The sequence below is a fragment of the Talpa occidentalis genome, unplaced genomic scaffold (assembly GCF_014898055.3).
Source record: "Talpa occidentalis isolate TD23 unplaced genomic scaffold, MPIMG_talOcc4v2.1, whole genome shotgun sequence".
Classification (NCBI taxonomy): Eukaryota; Metazoa; Chordata; class Mammalia; order Eulipotyphla; family Talpidae; genus Talpa; species Talpa occidentalis.
In genome coordinates, this window is record NW_026555331.1 from 35,737,667 (window position 1) to 35,753,400 (window position 15,734).

At 38.8% G+C, this 15,734-nt stretch overlaps 1 protein-coding gene across 5 annotated transcripts in view; it reads right to left on the reverse strand.

Moving 5' to 3' along the window:
• The window catches only part of PDP1 (pyruvate dehydrogenase phosphatase catalytic subunit 1), a 79,470-nt gene that overhangs the window by 47,698 nt on the left and 16,038 nt on the right, over positions 1 to 15,734 (reverse strand). For all 5 annotated transcript variants that reach the window (XR_008550608.1, XR_008550609.1, XR_008550607.1 and 2 more), the window contains one exon: positions 8,323 to 8,420. Coding sequence is in view for 2 of the 5 variants with exons in the window: in XM_054692111.1 (XP_054548086.1) it covers positions 8,323 to 8,420 (98 nt within the window). In the remaining 3 variants the exon portion in view is untranslated. The remainder of the gene's footprint in view (positions 1 to 8,322; positions 8,421 to 15,734) is intronic.

Sequence of the window (15,734 nt, forward strand, 5' to 3'; positions counted from 1 at the left end):
TTATCACCTTCTCTAGCTCACGCATTCACTGATTCCTACATTTGATGAACCTGTTCAAAAACAGCTCAGTAGGTGCCAGTTTCTCTTCAATTCCCTCAGGGAAAATCACTGCATTTGTAGGGGGTGGAAAGGGCACTGCACCCATCCCAGCTGAATGTCCACCTGGGGATGAAGCCACAGAAGCAACCAGCAGTAGGGCACAGATGAAAGTGTCATGGGACGTTTTGAAATATAAATTGATCCTTTTTCCTCTCTCATTATTAAAACCAGACAAGACATACTATGCCAGGAAATGAAAGATACAAGTGAGCCTCATGAGAACAGCTCCACTCTTGGCTTTGAGTTCCAAAAGTCATGAAGTCATGGATTTGCAAGAATCTAGCAACAGGCTGGGAGTTGGGAAGGATCAATTTCTTTGGCTTCAAGAAGCTTAGCTTTAAATATTTGGTACTAAGCCTAAAGGATTCAGAGCCTAGACAGGGGCTGGTAAATTTTCTCTAAAAGCACCAAATAGTCCTTTCTCAACTCTGCCATTGTAGCAGGCAGTTCACAGAGGATAACTAAAATAAAATAAAATAAAATAAAAAATGAGTGGAACTATGTTCTAATACAATTCATTTACAAATACAGGCTGTAACCAGTTCTGCCTCAGGAACTATACTTTGCTAATTCGGCCTAGAGTATATTTTGGGAAATTAAGAGGGCAGGAAAGAATAAGATCCTTTGTGGTATGGAGAAAACATTTTAAAAGGGATTGGAAAAGGAAAGCAAGAAAATTTAAATATTATTGTGTCATTAATCTCTTTGCCTCATCTCAGAGCTGAACCTGAGTGGAAGAGGAAGTTGCAAATAAAATCCTGGGAAGGGTTGGAATTTGGGAATAGAGAACCTTATACCCAGAACAATCTCCCTGATCATAGGAAGAGACAGTCCCGAATAATACTGAACTTTCCACACACCCAAGTGGGGTATGGAAAGTGACTCTGGTGGTTTCACTATCCTTGGCTGGTCCACAGAATAGTGAAGAATGAGGTGAGTGGATCCCAGGCAGAGCCAGAAGGTGGATAGCACAGAGAGAAATCACCATTGGTTGGAGTCTAGTGGATGCCTGGTTGGCAGAACCATCATTAAGACTGGCCTCACCAGATTAGACAAAGACATCAGTTGAGCATATGCAAGGAGAAAAGCTTGTAGAGGATGACACCATCATACATCTGATGAAACTTCTCAATGCTTGGATTCCTGCTGAGCAGGAGGAAAGAAGGGAAAAGAGAATGTAGAGACCATCTAAGTACTGAATCCAGAGAGACATATAGTCTAAACCGGAAGCAACAGAATTACCTTGAATTGTGAAGGTTAGTTTTTCTATCACAGCCAAAAAAAAAGGTATTTGAGAACTAAGCAAAGTTCAAGTGTGAGAAAATAAAATCATATTTGTGAGCATCAGACTTTGTGATTGTGTACCTGAATCTATCTATTTAGGATAAAAAGGGAGAAATCAAAGAATGAGCATGAAAAAAGGGCAGTGTTTGAACCTCAGAAAAGTACATCCAAGTCTGTTCTGGCTCGGAAGAGTTTGAAAAGGGTACAGTTTGGGTAGGCTATTTCCTAAACCCGTGGGTGTATCTTCCCTAAACTGACTGGAGTGCTTAGCCTATGTAGTTGTCATAGTTCCAAAGCAAGTGTTGACATCTCGGGACAGAGGTGGGAAAGTCCTGGGCATCTGTGGTCTACTGTTCCCTACACATCTCTTTTCACAACTTCTTATTACTTACAGGGTAAGTGATTATCCAGTATCTGGTGCAGTGCTTGCATGTAGTAGTTTGAACTAACTAATCAGTTACTGAGTGCCTCTACTATTTCCTCCTTGTTCAGTTACTTGCTCATCTCATCACTGTCCACAGCAATTATCATGCTGCATTGTAATTATTTGTTGAGTTGTTTGTGTCCCGTGATGAATGCAAGAGCAAGGAATAGGTCTTCTTAATTTTTATGCCTTCAAATTTATGTAAATAGATAAAATGGATTTTAAGGTACTTGATCACTGTTTCCCAGAGAGGTTGAAAGAGGAATTCAATTCTAAGGGAAAGAATAAGTTTGTTTTTTTTTCTGGATCCTTAGATTGGCCTTAGATTGGGCTTAGATTGGGCTCCTTAGATTGGATTTTAAAGTACTTGATCACTGTTTCCCAAGAGAGGTTGAAAGAGGTATTTGATTTTAAGGGAAAGAATGATTTTTTTTCCTGGCTTCTTAGATTGGCCGGAAACTGAACTAAATTTTTTTTAGACTTGCTGGGCTCATGGGCATGGGGTTATGCCTAGAGGTTAAGAAACAGAGAGATTATGGATGCACTGCACAAAGTCTAAGCTATTTCAGGGCTCAGGTAATAAAGTGGTAGGAACTGGGGAGGAGGTTGTTCTCCTTCATTGAACAAGCACTGCTCTAGTACCAAATAAGAAGTGGGAATTTTTGGAAGATCTATAGGGATAAAATTGATATAAATATTGGCACCTCTTGTGAGCAAGAAGAGCTCTCATTCAGGTGACTTTTGGAGGCTGCAGACTGGGAGAAATAGGAGTCACAGAAGAAAAGTGGGAGGATCCTGGATGGTTACAGCTGGATATGATTTGATTGGAAATTCATACAATCCCTACCCTTTGGGCTTCCAGATGCCAATGGGATATACTTCTAATTTCTAGTACTGCAGGTCTGTAGGAAACCAATACACTGGTTCTAAAATTCATATGGTAATTCAAAAGGTCAAGAATGGCAGAGGTAATCTTAATCAAAAGGCAGAAGTCTGGAGACTTAACACTCCTCCCCCACCCCAAACACCCACACACCAAGACCTATTATAAAGCTGTTAAGACAGTGTGGTCTTTCTATAAGTTACCAAGTAGACCAATGGAGCAGAAAATAGGCTTATACAAGAACAGAAACCTCCTAATTTGTGACAAATGGGATAGTGCAATATCCTTTTCAGATGGAAAAAAGGAATGATCTTTTCAATAAATGGTGCTGAGTTAAAAAAGGATGGGGAAAAAATATCTTAATTCCTACCTCACATCATAACAAAAATGAATTTCAGATGAATCACAAATGTAAATGTGAAAGGTGAAATAATAAAGGTTCAAGAAGATAACATAGAATGTCCTCAAGCCCTTAGATTAGACAAAAATTTCATAAACAAGATACAAGACACCATAAAAAACTAAAATTTTATTATGTTAAAATTAATAACTGCTTATCAAAAGATACCTTTAATAGAGCAAAAACAACCACAAAGTAGAAGACACTTGCAATCTATCTATCCAACAAGGACATATATCCAGAATACAAAACACAAAAAGAAAAAACACAGATGATCCAATAAAAGAAAGTATGCACAAGATTTTAACAGAAAAATACAAAACAAAATATTCAAATGCTCAATAAACATATGAGAAGGTGCTTACTTTCTTTAGACACAAAGGAAATGGCCTCTGAAACCATTATGAGATGGCATTATACATTCATCAGAATGCAAAAATGAAAATACCAAGTATTAAGGAGGATGTGGAATAAGCAGAATTCTCAGGCTATTGTTTGATGTAGAAATAAGTTCCAAGCATTGTGGAAAATTGTTTGATATCTTAAAAGAAACAATCTAGAACTAAAAGAAACACTGTGGGTCCCCCTAAAGCCCACCACCATCCCTTAATGTCCTAAGAAGTACTCACTCAGAAACTGTTCCTCATTTGTGCTTTCTCAAGGAAGCATGCAAGAAAAAATGAGGCAGCGTTTGAAGTAGAACTGAATCTGCCACATTGGGGCAGTGTAACTACATCCTGCTGCAATCCTCAATCTCCTGGGCTTCCAGGGGCCCAGCTAGATTCCCCAAGGAGGAGACCTGCTGTAACATAAAGCAGGCAAAGAGGGAGAGGGAGACAGAGGGCAAAGGATACATTTGTGACATCATAGTCTCTAGCTTAGGACAAAAATTGAACTTGAAAGATAGAGCCACGTTTTAAGAAAGAATTGTAAGGAAGGTTCAAGAACAGAGGAAAATATATTAGCAAGTGTTTTTCCTTTGGGAGTTAAAAAAATGGGTAATTTTCCTTTATGAGTTAACCAGGTAAACAACTTGTCACTAATTCTGTTGTGCTTTGGAAACAAAGTGAAGTTTGTTATTAGGAAGAAAACCCAATTTCTTTTTTCCACTTTAATAGAGCGAGAACTGAAAAAATAGATGTAAATCTACAAAAAGGTCATTTCCCAAAAGTATACTATTAGGCCAAGTTTTTGGAAGTGAGAATGCATTATTGTTGCTCAGAATCAAAGTGATGCTGAGAATTACATTTTCATGAACATGTCAAAAGAACTTAGCTAGTCCATAAGGATAGGAAAATATTACTTTTGCAATCAAGAATGGAAATAATGCTGTCCTTAGAATAACTAAGAAAACAACTGACAAACTGAATTATTAAATAGTAATTATCAAGTATTTGTTTTGTACAAGATGCTGTCAAAGAGAATTTGATGTTTAGAGGTCTGTGAAAGCAGGTTTAGTGGTGTGAGAAGAACAAAAGGCCTGATGAAAGTATTGAAGAAGGAAGAAGAGGCAAGAAAGAAGAGTCATGGCAGATTATTTTTTCTAGGACCTTGATTGAGGATAAAGGAGAATGTCGTCATGACAGCTAAAGAAGGATTCGAGATCAAGGAGCTAAGCTATTGGAGCTTTTGTATGTGCTGTTTAAGCTGTAATTATGCCAAGACAGAGGGAGAGGCAGCAAAAGACACTAAGGGAAAATATCTATATGGTCTCTGCTCCCAGTCCCTGGTACAGAGCCCCTAAAGTCCTTCTTATTTCCTAAGCGATAAGAGCCCAAGAAACATCTTTCATTCTAATATTTGGTCTTTGACTCTGGTTCCTATACAAAGTTAGTTCCTAAATTCTTTAGAATTTCCTGGGTGATGGGAATGTCCTTTATCCTAATAAGGTGACTCTTGGTGGCTCCTGGATAGGGGAAGGTCACCAGAAAGATCAGTCATGATTAGAAGCTTGGAATCTTCAGCTCCACTTTTGATTCTCCAGAAACGGGAGAGTTGTAATAATTCATGTCTAAGTGTTGGAGCCTCCATAAAAATACCTGGAGTATGTGATTTGGAGAACTTTTGGGGTGGTAAACCTGTGGAAGTGTTGGGAGACAGTGTCCTGAAAGAGGGCATGGAATCTCAGAGCACCTTCCCAAAGACCTTATCTTAGACATCGCTTCCATTGTATGCCCATTTGTATCCTGTATCATATATTTTTATAATAAGCTATCAAATGGTAAGTAACATTTTTTTTTAGATGGTTGCAAATGCAAGACCCATCTGTTTTTTTTTTTTTAACCCCCCATTCTGACCCCAATCCCTCCCCTCCCGCCCCCCACCCCCCAAAAAGTGTCTCTGGTTCATAGTTTTTTGTTGATTTTGATTTTCACTTTCTTATATTCATTTTCCTGGTCCCTTATTTAAGTTTTCTAGGTAAGTAACATTTTTCCTGAGTACTATGAGCTGTTATACCAAATTAACTGAACGAGAAAGGGAGTCTATTTATAGCCCATCGGTCAGAGGCTCAGTTAACAGCCTGAACCTGTGATTGGCATCTGAAGTCAGAGTTGGTGGGGGCAAGTCTTGTGGGACTGAGTCCTTAATGTGTGGAATCTCATATTAAGATAGACTCAGAATTGAGTAAAATTGTTAGGATACTATGCTGGTGTGACAGGATTGCTTGATGTGGAAAAAAACAACAACCCACATATCTGGTGTCAGAAGTGTGAGTATGACAGTAGTGTGAGAGTAAAGGAGAAACAGGGATGGTGCAGATTTCCTTTGACGGGGCATAATTAGTGTATCTGTGTTCTTGTGGCAAAGACAGTTGCTCTCTGCGATTTGATCTCTGCCTCCTTATCTTAGTAAGAGAGCCCCAATTATAATCTGGGTACCAATGCACTTAGCTAAAAGACTGCGTTCTCGGGCCTTCCTTGCAGCTAAGTGTACAAGGAAGATGGCCAATGAGATATGAGGGGAAAATTTAGGTGGGACATTTAGGGAGACTGCTGACTCAGCTGGTAGAAAGTCCTTTGTCCTTTGTATTGTCAAAACATATAAATGTTAAAAATGTAATTCTCCCACATTATCTGAGCACTTCAAAGTGTAATTGATTCATTAATGAGGGGAGCCAGCAAGATGACAAAGTTGTCTCAGGAAGGGAAAAGAAGTTCTGAAATAGGACTGCTAAGTTAGATACAAAAGTGACAAATGTTCTTTTAGGTAATAAAACCATCTCTCCAGAGAAAAATTCGTTTGCATCTTACTGGTTTTTTTTTTTTACAAGTTGACATACAATTTTAGAGTCTGAAAACTAATCAAAAGTAAGGAAAAAATCATTCTCCAAGTGTGATAGCCCTTGGGGGGAACTTGATAACACTCTAGTATGACAATGGCAGAATACACCATCTTCCTTGTGGTTTATTTTCCTGAATACCACCTTCTTTCTGCCTGCTCTCTGGATTGTAGAGGCAGTGCCTGGAACTGTAGCAGTAATGAGAATGGAAGCCTGAAGTAGGCTGGCAGGGTACAAAGGGAGAGGGAGCTGAGTCTGTCCTGATGTATAGTGAATCACCCAAACAGTCCAATACAACCCACTTCTATATTTCTTTTAATGAGAGAGGGAATTGGGAAGGAGGGGAGGGGAAAGAGTGAGAGAAAGAAACTTTTCTTTTTGAAGTCACTACATTTTGGATTATGTGGCCAAGCTTAATCTTCTAATGGAAAGAGGAAACAGACAGAGAAAGAAATGATTATTTAAATAATTCTGGAAGGACTTCCTGGTGGCGCAGTGGGTTGAGTGCAGTGCTGTGAAGCTGTCCACAGCCTCTGCAGTGCGGGTTCGATTCCTGGCTGGCCAGGGAGATACCCACATGGTGCTGCAGACCTCTTCTGTCTCACCCACTGCTCCCCTCATCAGTGTATTTCATTGGATCCGCCTGTTCTGTTCCCCGCTCTGTCTCTGGTGAATCCTTTCACCACCCCCCACACTTCTGGCCTGTACCCCAGTTCTTGTATAAATACATAAATCTTTTTTAAAAATAAATAAATAATTCTGGAATACCAGTGGATCACCGCACTTAATGAGTTAGGAAAGACTCTTAATGAAATCTTTCCAAGAAGGTATGAATGACTTAGGGAACTCCAGACACATATACAGAGTGAAATGCATTGTTGAGTAGGGATGACAATAATGGAATCTTGAAGAAGAAACTGAAGAACTAAGGACTAGAGAGAAAATGATGAAGTTATCTACAAAAACTTAGGATGGTGACACCAAGGGGAAGTCAGAATATTTACACATTTGCTAAAGTGTTCTAAAAAGCTTACTTAATTCATTTTCTCAATGTAATCCCTCTTTAGAATTACATGCTATACCTTACCATATACCTTGCACAGTGTGACCCTGACACCTCACTTATATATTACTTTTGTCCAATTCACAAGCACCTATATATTACTTTACACAACTATACTCCTAGAGTCATATTTGATCAACAGTTGTAGGTGATTTCAGAAATCTATTGGACTAATTTTGACCATGTGTGACTTTTACCTATGCACTGATCTAAGACTCTATCCTCCACCTTAAGACATGATTCCAAGAGACTAGCTGATCAACAAGGCTGATGGAGATATAAGCCTTAAAGCCAGAGGAGAGAGGTATAGAAGCAGATAAATTTGTCAGCTAGGAATTAAGATTAAGCAACTTCTCGCCTGATTAATGTTCTCAGCGTGAGACAAGCCATCTGCTGAGAGTGGATGAGGAATGGAAAAGGATGTTATAAAGGTTTACAAGGAAATGACAGAATAGTTACTCCAGAGAGTAGGTCTGGGAACTGACCAAGGACTTGCAAATTGACAAGCAAAGGAATATGCTTGAGCTTCATAGATGATTTGACTCCAAATTGACATCGTCTTCCTCTTTGTCTGTTTCCAGTACCCGTCAGGGGACCAGGGGGATACGGAGAGAAATTATCAAGCAGTTATCTATTAATCCTGTCTACTCAGAGTAAATATTTTCCAATCAGTAGATAATATCTAGCAAGTCGTGCAGTTTGTTTGCATTTAGCTAAAATAAGTTAAACATATTTTAGAATTAAATTCTGTTCATGCTATATTGAAGGCACTTAATAAATGTTGAATGATTGATCAAATATATGTCATCATTTTGTAACTGTCTAAGTTATACAGAAGTCATTGTTTTGAAGAAAAACTCTTAAGAACCCCTTAAATTTCAGACTTTACCTGCTACTGCTGCTGTTCCTTCTCTCTCCTTGAGGGTATACAATCTTCTTTCTTAAGCAATACTCCTTGTAAGTCAAAAAGAACCAGAGAAAGTCATCCTGAGAGAAAAGGATTAATCATGAATGTTAGAATAGTAAATAAAATATATTTAATACCATAATTTAAACCCAATATTGTGTTCTCTTAGTATCTATATATTTATTCTTGAGATACCATATTTTAAAATTGTATGCTGTGCTGAAATGCATTCCCTGTCTGATACACCCTGGAACTCTGATATCACCCAAACAGTTGGTTGTGTTTGTGTATCTGGAGTTCACAAATGCAAATGAAACAATGTAACATCAGTTGTGAAGAGACAGTAGGAAGCACCATTTGCCTTCACCTGGGTTTTAGACAACAAATCACTTCTCATAAAGATGGAGCTCAAGGGCCTCCCTGGTGGCAATGGTGGTTGAGCGCAGCGCCCTGAAGCGATCCACAGCCTCTGCAGCGCCGGTTCCATCCCTGCCAGCCTCGGAGCAACCCACATGGTGAGCAGACCTCTCCTGTCTCGCCCGCTGCTCCCCTCAGCAGTGTATTTTGTCAGTCCGCCTGTTCTGCACCCCGCTCTGTCTCTGGTGAATCCTCTCACCCTCCCGCACATCTGGCCTGTACCCCGGTTCTTGTATAAATAAATCTTTAAAAAAAAAAAAAAGATGGAGCTCAATTCCTTAGTGACTGATGGAAGTCTAAGTCAATTTGCCATAAGAAGGGAGTCACTTTTTTCTACAGAAAGTAAAGTCTGCTAACTAAAGGAATTTAGCTGGGCCAAAACAAGGAAATATTTCCTTTTCAAAATACAGCCAAAGGTCACCTTGAACAGAGAATAGAGTGGATTTAGGACAGAGACGCCAGATCCAATCAACTTAGATTGAACTCTATCCCAAAGTGACCAAATTGAACTTTGTACCCAGTTTGTATGATGGTGGCCAGCTTTCACCAATGCTACCTCCTCTGACGTTGTAAGAGAGCCAATGATGCAACAAAGAGATTGGTGATTTTGTTTTTCCAAATCCAAAATGTCCTTCCTCTTTCTACAAGACTGGTACTTTAGTTTTGTTGTTTTGTTGTTGTTGTTAAAAAAGAAAGTATACAAGTCAGCTTTTTTAGTATATTCAGTCAGTATGAGTACTGAATATAATATATTCACCATCAATTTTTGACCATTTTCATCAACACCCAGTCCTTCCCAAAAAGACCCATACCCATTAGCAGTCACACAGCAGTTCCCCCAAATCCTCTCTCCAGACCTAGGTAATCATTACTTTCTGTCTGTATAGATTTCCTTACTCTGAACATTTCCTTTAAGTAGAATTATATAACGTATGACCTTTTATACCTGACTTCTTTCACTTAGCATCATATTTTCAAGGTTCATCTGTGTTGTAGTATATAACAGTATTTCATTCTTTCTTATTACCAAATGTTATTGCAGTGCATGGATGTAGCACATTTGATGTACATATTCATCAGCTGATGAACATCTGGGTCATTTCTACTTTTTTGGTTACTGTGAATGCTGCTATGAACACTGGTGTACAAATTCTTGTGTGGACATATATGTTCATTTCTCTTGGGTATATACTTAAAAGTTGGGTGAGATACTTCCAGATGGTTTTCCAAAATGGCTGCCCCATTTTACATTTCTACCAACTATGTATCAAGGTTCCAGTTTCCCTGTCTTTTTATTATAAGCCACTGGCTTATGGTTAATTCTCATTTGGGTTTTTTGTTTTTTTTTTTAATCTTAAATTTTATTTTTATATTCCCCCATACAATTGCAAACGCCCCATTCTGACCCCAATCCTTCCCCTCCCGCCCCCCACCCCCCAAAAAGTGTCTCTGGTTCATAGTTTTTTGTTGATTTTGATTTTCACTTTCTTATATTCATTTTCCTGGTCCCTTATTTAAGTTTTCTAGATTCCTGCTATGAGTGAGACCATCCGGTATTTTTCTTTTTCTTTTTGGCTTATTTCGCTGAGCATGATCCCTTCCAGCGCCATCCATGTTGCTGCAAATTGCATGTGTTTATCTTTTTTGAATGCTGAGTAATATTCCATGGTATATATGTACCACATCTTCTTGATCCAGTCATCTACTTTTGGGCATTTGGGTTGTTTCCAAAGCTTAGCTATTGTAAACAGTGCTGCTATAAACATAGGGGTGCAGGTGCTCTTTGTAATTGATGTTTCTGTGTCCTTTGGGTAAATACCTAGGAGTGGAATTGCTGGATCATATGGAAGCTCTATGTTTAGTAGGTCCAGAAATCTCCACACAGCTCTCCATAGTGGTTGGACCAGTTTGCACTCCCACCAACAGTGCAGAAGAGTTCCTTTTTCTCCACATCCTCGCCAACATTTGTTGTTGCTAGTTTTTTTAATATGTGCCATTCTCACTGGTGTGAGATGGTATCTCATGGTAGTTTTGATTTGCATTTCCCTGATTGCAAGTGATGTTGAACATTTTTTCATATGTCTGTTGGCCATTTGCATTTCCTCTTCAGAGAAGTTTCTTTTTAGCTCTTCTGCCCATTTTTTGACTGGATTATTTTCTTTGTTGTTGCTGAGTCTCATCAGCTCTTTGCAGATTTTTGTGATCAGTCCTTTATCATTAGTGTTGTGTGCAAAAATGTTCTCCCAGTTGGTGGGGTTTCTCTTTGTTTTTGTTATTGTCTCTTTTGCTGTGCAGAAGCTTTTTAATTTGATGTAGTCCCAGCTGTTTATCTTTCTCTTCACTATCACTGCTTTGGGTGATGTGTCTGTAAAGATGTCTTTGATGTGCAAATCCCGTAGTGTTTCGCCTATATTTCCTTCTATGTATTTTATGGTTTCAGGTCTTATGTCTAGTTCTTTAATCCATTTTGAGTTGATTTTTGTGTATGGTGTGAGGTAGTGGTCAAGCTTCATTCTTTTGCATGTAGCGACCCAGTTTTCCCAGCACCATTTATTGAACAAACTTTCTTTGCTCCAATGCATAGTCTCTGCTCCTTTGTCAAAGATTAGTTGACCATAAATCTGTGGGTTTATTTCTGGATTTTCTATTCGATTCCATTGGTCTGTATGTCTGTTCTTGTTCCAATACCATGCAGTTTTGATGATTATGGCTTTGTAGTATAGTTTGAAGTCTGGGAGTTTGATGCCTCCTTTCCCTTCTTTTTTTTTCAGCAGAGCTTTGGCTATTTGGGGTTTTTGGTGATTCCATATGAATTTCATCAATAATTGTTCTATTTCTTTGAAGAATGCCATTGAGATTTTGATTGGAATAGCATTGAATCTGTATATCGCTTTTGGTAGGATGGCCATTTTAATAATGTTTATTCTTCCAATCCATGAGCAGGGGATGTCTTTCCATTTCTTTGTGTCTTCTTCTATTTCTTTTAACAGTGTTTTATAGTTTTCTTTGTATAGGTCCTTTACCTCTTTTGTTAGATTTATTCCCAAATATTTGATTTTTTTTGTTTCAATAATAAAAGGGGTGGTTTTTTTGATTTCTTCTTCTTCAGATTTATTGTTTGTGTATAGGAAGGCTACTGACTTTTGCGTGTTGATTTTGTATCCTGCCACTTTACTGAACTGACTGATGAGTTGAAGTAGTTTTTCTGTGGAGATTTTGGGGTTCTCTATGTATATTATCATATCATCTGCAAATAGTGATAGTTTGACTTCTTCTTTTCCTATTTGGATTCCTTGGATGTCTTTCTCTTGTCTTATTGCTCTGGCTAGGACTTCCAGTATTATATTGAAAAGCAGTGGTGAGAGTGGACATCCTTGTCTTGTTCCAGATCTTAATGGAATTGCTTTCAGCTTTTCACCATTGAGAATGATACTGGCTGTTGGCTTGTCATAGATGGCCTTTATGATGTTGAGGTATGTTCCTTGTATCCCAAGAATTTCAAGGGCTTTTATCATGAATGGGTGTTGCACTTTGTCGAAAGCTTTCTCAGCATCTATTGATATTATCATATGGTTTTTATATTTCTTTTTGTTGATGTGTTGGATAACGTTGATTGATTTTCGGATGTTAAACCATCCTTGTGCCCCTGGAATGAATCCAACTTGGTCGTGGTGAATTATCTTATGGATACATTGTTGGATTCTGATAGCTAAAATTTTATTGAGGATTTTTGCATCAGTGTTCATTAGGGAGATTGGCCTATAGTTTTCCTTTTTTGTGTTGTCCTTATTCGGTTTTGGTATTAGTGTAATATTGGCTTCATAGAACGTGTTTGGTATTGTCCCTTCCTTCTCAATTTTTTGGAAGAGTTTGTGAAGGATAGGCACTAATTCGTCTCTGAATGTTTGGTAGAATTCATTTGTAAATCCATCAGGCCCTGGGCTTTTGTTTTTGGGGAGTTTTTTGATTACCATTTCAATTTCGCTGCTTGTAATTGGTCTGTTTAGGTGTTCTATTTCTTCTTTATCTAGCTTTGGGTGATTGTAGAGTTGTAGGAATTTGTCCATCTCCTCTAGATTGTTGAACTTGTTTCCATATAACTGTTCATAGTAGTTACTGATTATTCTTTTGATTTCTGCTGTGTCCGTTGTGATTTCTCCTCTTTCATTTATGATCCTGTGTATTTGTGCTTTCTCCCTTTTTTCCTTTGTGAGCCTGGCTAGGGGTTTGTCTATTTTATTTATTTTTTCAAAGAACCAGCTCTTGGTTTCATTGATCTTTTGGATTGTTTTTTTAGTTTCAATTTCATTTATTTCTGCTTTGGTTTTTATTATTTCTTTTCTTCTACTGGATTTGGGGTTTTTTTGTTGTTCTTTTTCTAGATCTTTGAGCTTCGAGATTAGGTTGTTTCTTTGAGTTCTTTCTTGTTTTTTGATGTGAGCTTCTATTGCTATATATTTTCCTCTTATTACTGCTTTTGCTGCATCCCATACATTTAGGATATTGGTGTCCTCCTTGTCATTCAATTCAAAGAATTTTTTAATTTCTTCTTTGATCTCCTCATTAGTCCAGTGGTCTTCCAGTAGTGTGGCTTTTAATCTCCATGAGGTAGGATAGTTCCTTGCCTTCTTTTTATGATTTATTTCTAGTTTGATGCCTTCGTGGTCAGAAAAGATGGTTGGTATGATTTCAATCTTGGTGTATCTGTTGATGTTTGTCTTGTGCCCCAGTATGTGATCGATCCTGGAGAATGATCCGTGTGCGCTTGAGAAAAATGTGTACTCCGTTTTTTTTGGGTTTAGTGTTCTATAGATGTCTGTTAAGCCCAAATGCTCTAGGTCCTTATTTAGAGCTTTAGTTTCTTTACTTATTTTTTGTCTTGTTGATCGATCCATTGTTGATAGTGGTGTGTTGAAGTCTCCCACTACGTATGTGTTTTCTCTGATGTCTGTTTTCAGAGAGGACAACAGTTGTCTGATATATTTTGGTGCTCTTTCGTTTGGTGAGTATATGTTAATGAGTGTTATTTCTTCTTGAAGTATTGTCCCCTTAATCATAATGTAGTGACCATTGGGGTCTCTTTTTATTTTTTTGAGTTTGTAGTCTGTTTTATCTGATATAAGTATAGCTGTTCCTGCTTTCTTTTTTGGCCCATTTGCTTGTAGGATTGTTTTCCATCCTTTGACTTTGAGCCTATTTTTATCTTTTGTAGCTAAATGTGTTTCCTGGAGACAGCAAAAGGTTGGGTTTTGTTTCTTAATCCAGGCTGCAACTCTGTGTCTTTTTATTGAAGAGTTTAGTCCATTTACATTTAGAGTTAATATTGATATGTTAGCATCTGTATTTGCCATTATGTTTGTCTTTCCTTTGATTTTATTTATTCTTTTAATAACTTTTTTTTTTTTTTTTTGGTCTTCTTTCGTTGTTATTCGTCCCTCTGAGGTTCTGGCTTTAGGATTCCTTGTAGTATTTTTTGGAGTGGGGGTTTATTCGTAATGAAATTCCGGAGTTTCTCTTTGTCTGGGAAGGTCCATATTCTTTCTTCATGGAGGAAAGAGAGCTTTGCGGGATAGAGTATTCTTGGTTGGCATCTGTTTTCTTGGAGTCTGTTGACTATGTCCCTCCACTCTCTCCTTGCCCGTAGTGTTTCTTCAGAGAAGTCTGATGTCAGCCTGATTGGTTTTCCTTTGAATGTTATCTGTTTCTTCCCTCTTGTCAGCTTCATTATTTTTTCCTTGTCCTGGATTCTTGGGAGCTTTACTATTATGTGTCTTGCTGTGTTTTTCCTTTCGTCGTGGAAGTTTGGTGTTCTTCTTGCTTCTTGTATATCAATTTTCAGCTCCTTCTTCGCATTTGGGAAGTTCTCTTCAATTATCTCCTGGAATATTTTCTCTGTTCCTACATCTCTCTCCTCTCCTTCTGGAATTCCTATAACTCTTATATTTCCTTTCCTCATGGAGTCAGATAGTTCTCGAAGTCTTTCTTCATTCTTTTTCCTTCGTACTTCTCTTTCCTTTTCTGTTTTGGTTCTTTTTATTTCTGTGTCTTCAAGAGAACTTATTCGTTCTTCCATTTCATCTATTCTGCTTTCCTTGCTTTTCCCGGAGTTCTTTAGTTCCTCCATTAATTCTTTGATCTCCTGCATTTCTTTTACTTCCCTCTTTAGGGACTCAATTTCATTCTTCTGACCATTGTTTTCCCTCTTTAGGGACTCAATTTCCTTCTTCTGATCTATCACTTTTTTAATCATGGCAATTTTAAATTCTCTTTCTGGAAGGCTCAGAAGTTCTTCCAAGTTGCTGTCGTTGCAATCTGGGGAGTGGTTTTCTTTTTGTGGTGTGCTTCTTTCCTGAGGAGTTGTTAGGTTGCGTGTGGTTCTTCTACTCCCTACTGTCTGTTTTCTAATTTGTCGTATGCGTTGGGACACTGTGATGCTCGGACTGACTGGCATCTTGGGTGAACTTCTCCGCTCCCCTCTGGCTCTTCCAGGAGCCATCTCTGCCTTCTGGGGGAGCTTTCTGCTGGTTTTAGGCAGTTTTTACTGAAGAAATGTCCCTGTTCTCAAATGGCGAAGCGGGATGCAGTCCCTGCGCCTCCGGTTTCAGGCACACTCTTCTGCGCCCCCGGTCTGCCCCGGACGTGGGTGCCTGCTCCCTCTGTGGGCTCAGACTGCTGGTCGGAAGGGGCCTGGCGTGGAATAACTTCCCGGCTGGCCACTGCAGAAGCCTTCTGCCCTTTTCAAGCAGTCTTAAGAAATTTCCTGTTCTATGGGGTGTTAGTGACTTTTTTTTTCCTGGTCACTAGGTGGCGCCAGAGATCTCTCCTATTGTCCTTGGGGGGCTGTTTTTCGTCCCCCCCACCCCGTGGGACAGGGAACAGAGCGGGAATGGTAGGGTAACCTCAACAGCTTTGGGGTGCTGTGTCTGCCTTGTGCCCCACCGTCGTGGAGAACCCACGCCCCGAATTTTCGTGCCCCG